The following is a 14,869-nucleotide window of genomic DNA, read 5'->3' as shown; positions in this document are numbered from 1 at the left end:
GGAAACTTCTCTTAAGTAAACCTTTTTGAGAAAGCATGCCAGTTATCTAAGCATGGCTACTTAGCCTTGTCTGATTGCACCAAGCACTTTGCAGAACCACATTGATGTCTCACGTTCTTGCTCACTGTGTGCCTGTATCTGAAGTTGTGAAGGCAGCCAGTATCTCCAGCACTGTAGAAAGTACATGACTCCTTGCAGAATGTAGACTACTTCTCATTTTACCAATCTATGGGGCTTTTAGGGAAGGCTCCACATGTCTCTAGTGCATTTGGAGGCTGCAGCAGTGTTCCTTGTCATCCTTTTTTTTTTCCAAGTTAAAACTTGGTAGGAGTTGGAAGTGACCGATTGTCGAAGTAAGAAGCTGTGGATTAGGTACAAAGTGGTGTTGTGCTTCTGTCCAGAACGGACATTTCCAGGTCTCGCATAGCTCTAAGTGTCATGGGCAGCCAGAAGCTGGCTGCTTCTGATGGCAATGCCATGTGTAGTGCTCTGCTTCCCCAGCATGTGTGGCTCTGCTCTGCACCTGTCAAAATCTGCTTGCTTGTTGTTTTAGACATCAGTGCCACATGTTGCTCTTTCCTGACAGAAGAACAGATGTGTGGTCTAACAACAAGGCAGGACCAAAGGGTGTGTAGTCCCTTTAGTTGGGCCTTCAGTGTATGGTCGGATACATGGTGAATGTACAACAAATGGACCTTAGAATAGTCCTTGAGGTCTGAAGTACCAATGTCTTACTTCTATTTCAGTACTTCATAATATTTAAATACAGAACTATAAAAGCTGGATAATTGATATATGGTAGCCATTGCCTTACTAATATCAGTTCCCCTCAGTCATTTCTGACATGTGCTTGGTAAATGGCAGTATTCAGATACACGTCACTGTTCACTGTTTTTATGCTTCAACATGAGACTTAATATTACAGCTAGAACTTCCATGACTTTCTGCATTACAGAGATTTTCAGCTCTGTCTAACATGAGATCACATTATTTTCCTTGATATCTCATAGCTATGACTTTTAGAAAGCTGTGTGTGTTTCACGTAACGTTCACAGCATTGATGATTAGCTCATTGGGCCTCCTTGGTGGGGAAATGTATTATATTATAAACAGTAACATAATTTCTTATGTTGACCACCTTATTGGACTGAAAGTGTTTTTTGTACTATTGAAATAGTACATATTGAACATCTATGTCTTGAAGCATAAACATTAAATATACGTGCAAGAATACCATTGTGGATAATGCCTTTGGTTGATGTTTTTAAAGCAAAAATCTTTGTGCTTCAGATTAAGTGCAAAGCGAAATATTAGTGTTTCAGGAGTTCACAATATTAATTCTTGATTGGTGTTGTGGAAGTCACTTGCTATTATTGTTGCTGGCACTGAGAATAAAGCGTTCATTGAGAAAGATAATCTTCACACAGAAGAACGTAGGAACATGTAATTGACAGTCAGGAGGTTAGAAAAGACTTGACAAGATTTCAAGGGATTTAAAAAGTTAATCTGTCAAGGAGCATACCCACCTCTGCTCCAAAGAAGACTCATATTCTAAGTAAGTATTATCACAAGGTTTTTGGCAATAGTTCTGTCACCCTTCCACTTTTGCCTGCTGGAGCAAATTGAAACTCATTAATTCTGTCAGTATAGGTGTAGTAATAAACTGCAAGATGACATGAGGATGTCATTGTCCATAGGTCCCACATTTCAATTCTGCCATCATGTTGTGATGCAGTATGATGTGGTTTTTTTCAAAATCTGGATGCTGTTTTCAGGAATACTGAAATCTCTTGCAAGCAGGTTATGTTTAGATGTGTGTCCTTCTGCACTCATCCTATAGTCTTCTCACAGACTCCCAAATAGTAGCAATTTTTCAGTCTAATGAGAAATTCAGGTAAAAAGCACCATTTTTTGATAAATAGCAAGCTTAGAGTAGTTTAGGGATGTTGTTTCTATTTTATCTGTCCAGGTAAACATATAGTATATTTTAGCAGTATGTAAACATATGTAATACTTTAACTGTATGCTTATGTTTAAGAGGTTTTGAAAAGCAGAGGTTAAATTACTTGGGTGATTCCCCATTGGAATGGAGCTGCCCAGGGAAGTGGTGGATTCTCCGTCCCTGGAGGTTTTTAAGATGAGGCTGGACGTGGTACTTAGTGCCATGGTCTAGCAACTGTGGTGGTAGTGGATCAAGGGTTGGACTTGATGATCTCAGAGGTCCTTTCCAACCCATCTGATTCTATGATTCTATGATTCTACTCAAGTTGTTGTGGACACAGGATTAGTCTTCTCTTCTTTGCTGGTAGTTTCAATTCATTTCTAACTGATGCCTGTGAAGAAGGAAGCCAGCTCTTAGAGATGTGCTGTCTGCTGTGATATTTGAATTATAATACATGTATTAAAGCTGGTATCTTTGCATATCAACTGCATCTTTTATAAATTGCATCTTTTCTGTAAATTGAAATCTTTTCTTGGATCTTTTTTTGTGAAGAAAACTGCTTGGTCTCTTTTTGAATGCTTAAAAAAATTCATGCTGTTAAAAATTTCTGATTTAGATGAGATTTTGGTAAACCTCTCCATACACAAGGACTCTAGAATGAAAAGATCTAGTACATGTGTCCAACCTTGCTTTAAGCAATAGCATTACACTTATAACTGAGATCAGAAGAACGCATGGGTTTTATATGGGTGTAATTACCCCACTGCAGAAATTAATTATGGATGAAAGTTAGATGTCCTCTGAAATAGACAAGAATCTTTAAATATGAGATAATTCATTTTCAAATTGATGTCATTTCAGATAACTTCATTCACAAAAAAAAAAAACCAAACCCACTGTCTCTTAGGAATTGTCACCTGTGACAGAATTGGTAGTTCCCCAATCCAAGAAGAACTGGGCTGCAACTCTTTGAATGGTGTGGATATTTGCATTTGAAATGCTTAATTTTCCTCAATAATAAAACCAGTCAAACAAAACCAGAGTGGTTTTGACAATATTTGATGAAATAGGGTCACACAAATTCATGTCTTTTACTAACTCTATAGAAGCAGTAATATAGGAGGGGGTTAGGTGTTATAAATGAATATCAGCCACTTTAAAAATTAGCTAGCTCCAGAAACCTTTAAGTATAGAAATAGGTATGTTTCTTCTGTTTTTTTTAATTTAGTAATACTTTTAAGTTACCCTTACTGTGCTACAGGAACAGTAGTGGTTTTATTTCAATAATAATTGTTGAAAATTAAAACAATACCCAGCTGCCCAGAGTTAACCTGTTGCTAAGCACTGTTTTCATGAGTTCACAAGGTGCTACACAATAACTGGGGACAATAAATTTATCTTCACTTTTGAAAGTGTCATCTGTTGTTTAGCCTTCTCTTTCATCTTTGAAATGCCAAGTCTCAAACCACTTTTTACTGAGGCATTTTTGCTGGACTGTGGGTCCTCATTTGACTCACTCCACATCTCTATTATTTCAATTCAGCTGTAGCCAAAACTAGAGGATAACTTTAGAACACATCCTTATTACTGATCCAGTGTATTTTCACACAGTAAAAGGAGTAGTTGGTTTTCTTCATTAATTTTATAGGTGACTTCAGAGCTAAGATTGGCTATTCTTAATATCACCTGTAAGATTTTATAGTTCAGTGTTGTAGCTGATTTAACTTTAAAGGGGAAAAAAAATTAATGTGAAACTCTAATCCTAACTTGTTTTTCCCAAGGCTTACATAACTGTTAAAAAATACAGAGTTGCTTACGAACTGGCTTGCAAGTGATCACTGACTTTACAAACAATTAACAGTAAGGTTGTCTTTTGTGTCATAGTTTCCTTTCATAAATCATATACGGTAAATTATTTTTTCTGTTTGCTTTTTATTGGTAGTATTTCTCATGTACCTACTGTATAACTTTGCTCACAGGAGTAGTTTCATGAAAACCACATTTCACTTTAGTGGAGAAATATAGCGTGTTATTCCAATGCACATAAAACATATTAGTGACAATATAATAAAGGATGCTCCATCTAGGAGCCAGTCCCTAGGGTGGTGGAGAGGTTTCAGTAAGGGCATGACTGCTATCACTGAGCCCTGGGGTTTTGAACCAAGGATTTGCAAAAGATTATTTGCTTACACAGGTACCTAATGGCTTACAAGTTTACACTGGAGGTGTTGGGGTAAGGTAGAGTTGTGTAAAAAGACCTCTTTGATGGTGAACTCAGCATGTCCATTCTTTAAGTGACATCTTTAAGTGTCCAGATTTAAGTGAAAATTCTGTGGGCTTGCAAGTTGACCTGCATGGAGTGGTTGATTTATGCCTATATATATTTGCCCACTTCAGGTAGCTGAGTGATAATTGTCATGGATAGGTCTAAATCACCATGAAGAAGTTTTGTAAAGAGGTTGTAGGCTATTTTCTTTTGGCATTAGTCATGTACCTTTGATCTACAAGTGGACTGCTGTAATTGTGATATCATGAAGCCTAAAAAACAGCAAAGGATTAGGAAACCTATATATTGACTTGCACGTTCAATCAACTTGCATATGATCTCAGCAGGAAATTCAAAACAAAAGCTAATTTATGGAAAAATATGGAGTTCTAATCACAGTTTAGCTCCGTGGGGTTCCAAATAACACACTACAATCTCTACATGCAGATGCTTTCATCTTACATTTCAGACTTGGTGACATTCCAAAAGTTCTTATCAAACCTTATTATCATCTTCTATTAAAGCTTATTACATTTCTCCTTATTGCATGTTTACTGTAATATTCTGTCATTCTTAATATGGAATAAAAAAGCTTTGATCTTTTTTAGCCAGTCATGAGATGGAAATATGCAACACAAGTGTTTCGCTATATACTATAAAATCCCAGCTCAGTGTGTCCTTTGAACATTGCATTAATTGGCTCCTGTTTTCTTTCTCCTTTGGTTCATAAATCTTTTCATCAGACTGCACTTCTCTGTGCCATCAACATGCAAATAGGTTATGCACGATCATATAGTGCCACTTAATTATTATTATATCCCTAAGAGATTTGCGAGGATTTTTGTTGGGTTTGGGGTGTTTGGTTCTTTTGTAATAAATAAGGTTTTTGAACTGTAAAAATGGTTGGATGATTCATCGATGCTCTTGCCTAAGAAAGGTGTTTCCAGCAAATTTTGAGACATGGCATTGTCGTTGCGTTTCTTAACACTCTTGTGTTATGAAGGCTGTGATCTAAAGGATGAAGCAAGACTTCTTGTTGGAGTCTTGTGGGAAAAAAACTAAAATAGATAAGGACAAACCTGAGCCTCAGCTGTTTTCCAGAAAGTAAGTTTAAGGATGGAAAGGAAGAAGTCAAAGACTGAGAAGGAATAAGGTAAGGAAATGCCTGAAGGAATGCAGAAAAGTTATTAGCCTGCAGTCTTAACCCAGTCTTGAGAAGTGTAAATCAGGGGCATTTTTTTCTCCCCTGCAATACTTGAAAACAAAATCATTTATTATGACTTTATTAGATAGAAACCCAAAATTTACAGAATGTTTTCATGCTTTTGTGTGAACTAAAAGAGACAGAACAGCCCTTGTCTCAAAACAGTCAGCAATCTAATTTGCACTTCCCGATCATCTCTTCACCTGTAATGATTTTTCACCATCTTGTTAGACTGTAAACAACATTAGCTGAAAAAAAATAAGCCATATTCAGGAGAAAGCCCAGGATAATACTAAAGACTATTTAGGTAACACTGAAGGCTATTACAAAATGGGGTAGATTGGCTGTTCATCAGAATAAATGGACAAATCTGAAACAAGACATAACAGATACATCTTACTTAAATAAGAGGCTACTGAATAATGATCTTTGTTTCTGTTTTAAGAAATCTGGATTCTCCCTTAAGCTTTGAATGTGCCTCACATAATGCAGTTGACAGAATTAGATCGTTGTTACGTAACAAGCCACCAGGCTTGACAACTGAAGTGAGACATATAGCTGTACAAGTTTTCAGAGGAATAAATGTTCCATTTTTGGGTGAATGTAGTAAAAATATTTACTCCAAGACCACCACACGTCTTTCTTAACAGTTCAAATGCAACAATACTTTAAAATGGCATGTACTCATCTTTGGTTAGTGGTCAGGGTAAGTTTATCCATAGTAGGTAGCTGATATATCTTTGTTGCTATATCTTTTTCTAGGCAAATTTTTGTGATGTATTTTGCAAATTCTTTGTTAAAAGGTTTCAAGAGAAAATGAGAAGTAGACTAGAAAGGTTGGATATTTTTGCAGATGAAATAGTAAAATCAATAGACCCATTCAACTGTTCAGGATAAAAGGGAAAAGACCACACTTTTTCAGTTACTGTATTGATCTTGATAGGTATTACTAAGTTTTTCATATAATGCTATACTAAAATGTTTTACATTCAGAGTATATGTTCAGCAACTTTTATATGATGCTGCTGGTGACTGATTTTTTGAAGATGCTCAAAAGCATGTACTTTAAAGTTATTTTAAATTTAAAAATAACAGGCTTTTCATTGATTTGAGAAAAACAGTAATAAATAAAGAACCTGTCTTTGTAACTTTTAATTCACTTTATTTAAAATTTTAATTAACTGTTTTTAATTCACTGTTTGATCTGCAGAAACATCCAAGGTATCCTATTATCTGAGAAAAAAGCAAATGAATGCAAATCACTGACAGTTCATTTGCACGTCTTGTGGTCCACTTCAGGTCCTTCAGAATAAAATAGGTTTAGATTCTAATTATGGCTTCAAGAAAAATATATGGAAGATAATTTTAAAAACCACTTCAGTGTTCAAATATTTCATTTTAAAATGTATTGCCAGCAGGGAGATGAACTAGAAGATAATCCTTCAACAAGATTGAGCAATAATTGCAATTTGCTTAGTTTAAATTATAATCTTTTTGCCTTGCTTTAAATATAAGTTATATTCACTTTGCCTTGTATGCAAGTGTGCATATATATTATTCTATTAATTCTAGGGAAGCAATTTTATAAATTATGGTTTGAAAGCACCAGCACCCAGAAGTACGTAGCAGTGGCAGTCCTGGAAGATGAGTTCAATATCTTACCAAGGAGCTCATCTTCAAACACAGCTTCATTAATAATAAGACTTGATTACCATACCTTGTAGAACACATGGGAGAAGGGAAGGAGGATCACCAACATCATTCAGTTCTCTTGCCAACCTTCCGCACTGTGTTGAGTTCTTTATGTTTGTAGAACATACACCATAGGCATTATCTTCAGAGGTCTTGGGGAGATGCTTGCTGTTAGGGATAGCCAGTGTGGGTTTTTTCTGCTGTCTAGTGTTAATTTTTCATCTGTTGTTATTCTAAGAAAAGCAACACTGGAAGTACGTTTCCCAATTCAGGCAACTCTGTTTCTTCTTTCTACTTAAAAGAATCCTACATGTGAATTCTTCTTCCCCTGAAACACCCTGTGTCACCTTTAGAATTCTTTCCTGAAAAAGCAAGTTTAACAGATGCAGAATGGAAACTGTTGAATTGCTGGCACTTGTGACTGGTACTTCAGAGGGTTACCCCCTCCACTTACTGTAGGACTACTTCTGTGAATAAAGACTCTGCTTCTATGTGTATGGTTTTGTTTGTGCATCCTTATCATCTGCATCTGTTAAGCTTCCACTTGCACAGCTCACAGTGTGTTTGCTATGCCCTTTGTTTTTCATGTGAACCTGTTTGTCATTTATAGTACTTTAGAAAAAAATGTGGCTGATCTTGGTGAGTTACGATAGAGACACCCTTGAATTTTGACCAGAACAATAAGTTTCTCTGGCTTTTACTTTATATTGCTACCCTTTTATACAAAGAAAAAAATATTCTTCCTTTCTGATAGCAATCATAAACCCCATCATAGTGTGTGTATTCACATCTGAGTCCAAACTTTGTTTTCTGTTCAGAGCTACATCCTGGATACTGGATCATTCTAACACCTGTCTATTTTATTTATTAACTATCTGTCTATATCCTCTTACCACTGTTAACCAAGTGTACAGGAAGGGGGAAAAAAATTCAGACAAGTCCAGTTCTTGCTAAACAGAGAAACAGCTACATAAATTGCTTTTCTATTACAATTCTTTTTTATGCCTCTCATAACTTTGGCAGAATTTAAGATAGTGAGCAAGGCAACAAAAGGAAGGCACTCCCCAGTCAAATGCAGCAGGTAGTTGTCAGCTCTCACAGTTCCAGTTCTGCCACATAGTTACATAAATTATCCATTTCTCTTACTACCTACTAGTAGAGACTGATTTCATTTTGGATGCTGAAGAATTGAAGAGGGTTTTGAAGTGATAATACAGTGTGTTTGCTCAAGAACAAGTTCCTTGTAAAGGGAATGCATAACACACAGAAATACTAGCTTGAGAAAGAAGCATGCACAATAAATGGGATGGCAATGATGAAAGAATGAAAAAGCCTGATAGCCTGCAACTTCTTCCTGAAGCAGATTATTACAAAATGTTTTACACAGTGTAAACTGGTCATATTTTTTTCAAGTGTTTGCTGTGAAATGTATTCTTAGTTGCTATTTTAATTATTGAGTGGACATGAAGGTTTTGTAGACTGGTTACAAACCAAAATAACTAGACCTCAATTACACAGTGAAAGACAAGATCAACCAAGCTTGAAAAAGCAGTTTAACATGGTTCAGAAACCCTTCAGTGAACTCCGTGGTGACAGGTGGCAAGATTGCCCAATAGCCTGCAACAAATGATAGCATGTTTATGTTAGCATCAAGGCTATTGTAGGTATAAATGTGCTCCTTTAATCTGAGCTCTGAATTTTTGAATATCACAGTCCATTTGGCATGGAAGTGGTGGGGGACTGCAGGGGGCAAAAGCCCAGCTATTAATTTGTTACTGCTTTTATGTTTGAGATCTGTTCTGGTCAATTTAGCCATATCCACCAGCACCTCCCAGACACAGACACCGGTGCTGTGTTCATGCCAAGAGCAGCCCAGATCCTAGGGAGCTTCCCTGTCTCTGATACCTCTTCTTCTCACTCTGTTAGAGAGAATGGACTCCTCACCATTTAAACTGTCACGACATTCTAAAGGCTGGCCATGTGGATAATTTGTCCAGTAGCAGTACAAGTACCACCTTAAACAACTCAGTCCCAAGGTAAATGCTGTCATAGCTTCAGCAAATGAAGATCTCTTGGTACCTAGAAATTACTTTGCAGAATAGATACGGGGACTGAAACAGCAGACTAGGAAGAAGATCCTAGAATCACAGAACAGTTAAAGATGGAAAAGACCTTTAAGATCAAATCCAGCTATCAACCCAGCACCACCACCATGTTTACAATTAAACAGTGTCCTCAAGAGCCGTGTCCACGCAGTTTACTGAACACTTTTGGGGATGGTGACTCCACTGCTCTGGCCAATTTGTTCCAATGCTTTACAACGCTTGCCATGAAAAAATTTTTCCTAATACCTAATCTAAACCTCTCCTGGCATAATTTGAGGCCATTTGCTCTCAACCTGTTAATTGTTACCTGGGAGAAGAAACTGATACCCACCTCACTACAGCCTGTTTTCAGGTAGTTGTAGAGAGCAAGAGCGTTTCCCCTCAGCCATGACTGACCACCAGCTCGATGTTATTCCATTCACCACCATCCTCTGGGCCTGGCCATCCAGTCAGTTTTTAACCCAGCAAAGAGTACCCCCGGCCATACCTTGGGAAGCCAGTTTGTCCGGGAGAATGCTGTGGAAAATGGTGACAAAGGCTTTACTAAAGTCGCAGTAGATGACATCCACAGCCTTTTCCTCATCCACTAAGCAGGTCACTTTGTCCTAGAAGGAGATCAGGTCAATCAAGCAAGACCTACCTTTCCTAAACCCATGCTGTCAGAGCCTGATCCCCTGGTTGTCTTGTACATGTTCCATGATGGCACTCAAGATGATCTACTCCATGACCTTCCCAGCACTGAGGTCAGGCTGACAGGCTTGTAGTTCCCTGGGTCCTGTTTTTGACCCCTCTTGTAGATGGGCATCAAATTTGCCAACTTCCAGTCACCTGGGACCTCCCTGATTTACCAGGACTGCTGGTAAATTATTAAAGGTGGCTTGGAGAGCTCCTCTGTCATCTCCCTCAGTCCTCTTGGGTGAATCCCATCGAGCCCTATGGACTTGTGTGTATCTAAGTTGCATAGCAGGTCACTGACCATTTCCCCTTGGATTATGGGAGCTTCATTCTACTCTGTTTCTCTGTCTTCCAGCTCTGGAAGCTGGATACCTTGATGACAGCTGGACTTGTTATTAATGACTGAGACAAAGAAGGCATTAATTACCTCAGCCTTTTCCTCGTCTTTTGTCACTATGTTTATCCAACAAAGGATGGAGGTTCTCCTTGGCACTCCTTTTCTTTGCTGAGTGTTTGTAAAAACAGTTTTTGTCGTCTTTTACAGCAGTGCCAGATTAAGTTCTAGATGGGATTTGGCTCTTAAAATTTTCTCCCTGCATGGTGTCAGAACATCCTTCTAGTCTTCCTGAGATGCTTGCACTTTTTTCCAGAGACGATAAACCCTCTTTTTCACACTGAGTTCCATCTAAAGCTCTCTGTTCATACAGGCCTTCCTCTTCCCCACCAGCTCATCTTTTGGCACATGGGAACAGCCTGCTCCTGCACCTTGAAGATTTTCTTCTTTACAGCACATCCAGCATCATCATCTGTTCTTCTGTTCATCTGTTCCACAATGGGAACAATCATCCCAGTCTTGATTCAAGTAAAAGGAGGCTTTTGTTAGGGTTTGTGGGCACATTTGGAATTGTGATAACCCGTCTTTTCTCTCATCCCCTGAGAATTCATCCATGCTTGCACCTGTGGGTTATTTGGATTGAGTAGTTGTGATCCATGACCACAGCCATCACCATCTGCATGCCTTCTGGTTAGAGGCATCTGGCATTCTCAGACAAGTCCTTGCTGGCATCAAAGTTATACCAGTATTGAAAGCCATTCCAGTGTTGGCAGCTTCATAGATTTGGCAGACTGAGAATTAGTAACTCTAGGAAGGGTCTCTTGACTTCATGGTCATTCTCTGACACCAAATAAATGCAAGTTCAGTGGGAATAAACCAGACCTGACAGGCAATATTTAATCCAAAAATGAAGAAACTGTCTTACATTAGATTTGGGATTAAAATAGCAGCAGGAAATAGAGAAATGTATTTTGCTTCATGTGCTTTTGCTTTAATTTTGCTTGATATATCAAATTCATTATAGAAAGGAATAAACCTACTATTTCTCTGAACACAATAGAAACAGAGGAGGGGATTGAACTCTTACATCCCCATCCCAAAGGTGGAAGAAAGCCTTCATCCTTTTCTAGATCAGAGGAAATCAAACAAACATACACCACTGCAGTCTGCCTGCATCAGTCTCCCTTTGGAAATTCAGAACTAGTTCATACCATTTGACTTGAAAGTCTCAGACACCCTGCTGCAATACCAGTACCAAGTGCTGCTTATCAGATTCATGGTGACATCAAGAATTTTTATCAGGGGCCTTGCTGTCCTTATAAAACTGATAAGGACTTAAAGTTTGCTTTTATATTGATGGCTGGCTAAGAAGAGACCAATTCTGATTGACAAAATAGTGCCTGAATTTGTCTTAATCAGTCAATTTACCCGTGTTCTTAAAGTTCCCCATGTCTAAAGAAATTCTGTGTTGTGTTTTGATACTTTATCAACAAGCGTGTTTCTTTCATGTTTTTCTCATATGTTTGTACTGAAAGGAGAATTCTCTAAATGCCATAGCACTATCTCACTGAGATCAGATAGTTGAATTATTTAGTGTAGTAGTACACATTGTAAGTTTTAGGATGTCATTGGAATTGTCTAGCAACATTTTTTGTCTGCTTAGAAAACATTCCTCTATTCACAATCTGTGAAACAGATGCATATATCCATCTGTTCATTTTTATTAAACATTGTTTATTGAACTTTTTGCTAGTTCATTGTCGAAGTTGAGAGAGGAATAGTATTTTTGAGGGACACAGCTAATACTCACTATGTTTGACAGTAAACTACAGTAGGACTCAAATCAGTAAAAACACAAAGAAAAGGTGATTGTCACTTACCTTGTAGTAGCTATGGTTCTATGAGATATAATCAATATAGATCCCACAGTCCTTGCCTTTGAAGATGTCGAATTCCAGCTGTTTTGAATTATGAGGGAATGACTGAAAGGTCATTTCGGAGCTTCCCCTTCTGATCTTCCAGTGGACTGTGAAGAGGCACAGGGCATGTACCTAGTACCAGCAGATGTTAATGACATTCTAAGCTCATGTGTTCAGAAGGGATGCACTTCTAGAGCTACAAAATTAATGTCACTTTCTTTTTCTTCCTTCTGAAGAATTAATAAAAGGAGTAAGAAGACAACGTAATTAAGAGAGGTGATTTAGACCTCCAGACTGAAAATAAGAAATGTACTGGGTTTAAATCATGAAATACTTAGCTATTTGTGGACTTTCATTGCTGCAAGAAAAACAAACTAGCATAACATATAGTAGAGTTTGACCTTAGAGATTTTGTTGAAATATGTTAAAACAAATACAATCATTAGATGATTCTTAAATAAAGATTAGATGATTCATAAATAAAGATTTCAGCTGAGGTAGGGTGAAAATAAAAATGGCTAATTCTAGTGATGTGCCAAAAATGGTGACGGTCAGATTTATGTTTTAAAAAAAGATGAGAGGGGAAAAAAGAAAAAAGTTTTTAGGGTCAGGGAACATTCTACATTATCAGGCTTTGACAGGCAGTTTAAGGTCTGAGAAGGAAGAGTAATAGTAGAGTCAGAGTCTCGGAACAAAGACAATATGTCATCTGTAGTGCAGATTTCAGTCTCTGAAGTATTCAGTAATAGGTCTTTAGTTGCATTCTGGTTTTTTGTTTTGTTCAAGGTAAGGGGGAGGGTTTAAGGCAAAGACCTAGCAGACAGGATCTTAATTCTGCAGTTTTTGCTGTCTGCCTGATTAAACTTCCACTAATGCCTGTTCATCTTAAGTAGGAGTTGCCATGGTCAATACAGAGAGATCAGAAGATCAGAGATGAAACCAAAAGGGAAGAAGAATCTTTTGTCATTTGGATAGAAGAAATTAATAACATTTACTATAGCAGTGATCTGCTTCAGAGACAGAAGGAGCAGAAGCAACAAAGTACAGTGAATTATCTTCCTTATATTTTGCACTAATAGTTAAAATACATGATTAGAGATTTTTTTCCAGTGTGTTTTTATTCCCTGTTAGCACTGAAAGAGTTGCTGTCATGGAATGAGCAAACTCGTTATACCAAATGCAAAATAATTACAATAAAATTTATTTTGGTGGTATTATAGAGACATTGGAAGAGAATTAAATAATCCACAGATAGCAGAAAATTGCATATATTGTGTGTATCACAATATAGCATTCAAGTGATTTGTTTTTTCATATTTTTGCTCTAAAAGTTTAGATGTGGGGTTCATTCCTTAATCCCTGCTGATATCAAGGTCCCTAAAATTCCCCCTAACACCATGGCAAGTTGACTCTGTCTTTCCTAATTAACTTAGCTAAACTTTTTAACATGATCTCACCTTTTCTAATAAATGTGATTGTGTGGTATTAAGTAGTTCAGGAACTTAGCCTATCATTATGAGAGCAAAGTGCCCCAGTGTCTGGCTCTGCTCATGGTCTTGGCCTTGTTCTGTAGACTAATGTGAGGAATGGGCATGTAACTGGAGGTTGTGGAGGGTGTTGTTGACAGCATGAAGTGTTCATGTTTAGGTAAGCCCTGCAACACCCATAGCACCTTCCTTCCTTTCTTCCTGCGTTTTTTTCTTTTTCCTTTCTAGCTAACCAGGACAGATCTGTCTGCTGGGGAAATAATTTATTTTAGTAGGTCATTTAGGAGCTCATTTAAATGATTTGTCTCTTCAGAATGATCAAAAATGAAAAAAGAGAAAAGAACATAATTACTGCCTATCCTTTTGAACATTGATTTGGGACCGGTAAAAGGCTCAAAATGAGGCTGGTGAGCTTTCTGTCAACTGCGTTCACCGAAAGCACTGTATCATTAAAGGACAGTGGTAGTAATTGCTTAGTGCCACTGCTAAGTTGAACTATTAGTCTGCAAATGCTTGTTCATGTAATTTAATTTTTTAATGTATGAGTTGATATTCCAGTGCAAAGCATGAAAAGTCATTATTTGTGCTATTTGTCATCATGGTTAAAAGTATCAAATAACCTGTATCCTCTACCACCAGCAATGCATCTATTTGGCCTCAACTGGCAGTTGCAGCAAACTGAAAATGATACATTTGAGAATGGAAAAGTGATTCCTGATACTGTGCCAACACATCCTGTAACAGTACCTGCTGGAGAAAATGGTAAGTGAAACAAGCACCAATCTTTTTCCTTCTTTCCGAATATTTCCTTCCTTTTTATCTTATTTATATCACCAGACTTTAACAGTTTTCCTCCAAAACTCTGTATATTTCATTTGTAAGTAACAGTAATTTTAAATCAATAAACAGGAGCGCAAGTTTCTCGTACCTAGCACATGAAGGGGGTCATGGATCCTGAGCAATAATGTTGATGTTGCTAGGAAAGCTAGCTGTCAATCAAAATTTCTCACAGGAATTTACATGTCATATTTGATGAGGATAGAAAAGCTCTCATGATATCCAGAGAAGCAGAACTTCTGCTTACTCTAAAATATTTGATAACACAATGGTTGTTGCGGGGTCCTCAGAGATAGCAGGATGATGCTGAGCCTGGCTTGGACCATCCCGCCTTAGAGGCCAGCAGGGCTGGGGTCTTGTGTTGTAGAAAGGGCCACAACAAAGCCAGGGAGCTCGAGGTGACAGGTC

At 37.7% G+C, this 14,869-nt stretch overlaps 1 protein-coding gene across 18 annotated transcripts in view; it reads left to right on the top strand.

The window, feature by feature from the left end:
* Positions 1–14,869, top strand: part of TENM3 (teneurin transmembrane protein 3) — a 1,309,047-nt gene that overhangs the window by 1,198,115 nt on the left and 96,063 nt on the right. For all 18 annotated transcript variants that reach the window (XM_032684675.1, XM_032684682.1, XM_032684680.1 and 15 more), the window contains one exon: positions 14,264–14,386. In XM_032684675.1, coding sequence (XP_032540566.1) covers positions 14,264–14,386 — 123 coding nt within the window. The remainder of the gene's footprint in view (positions 1–14,263; positions 14,387–14,869) is intronic.

This window comes from Chiroxiphia lanceolata, chromosome 4 (assembly GCF_009829145.1).
Source record: "Chiroxiphia lanceolata isolate bChiLan1 chromosome 4, bChiLan1.pri, whole genome shotgun sequence".
Lineage (NCBI taxonomy): Eukaryota > Metazoa > Chordata > Aves > Passeriformes > Pipridae > Chiroxiphia > Chiroxiphia lanceolata.
This window is presented reverse-complemented; position numbering and strand designations above follow the sequence as displayed.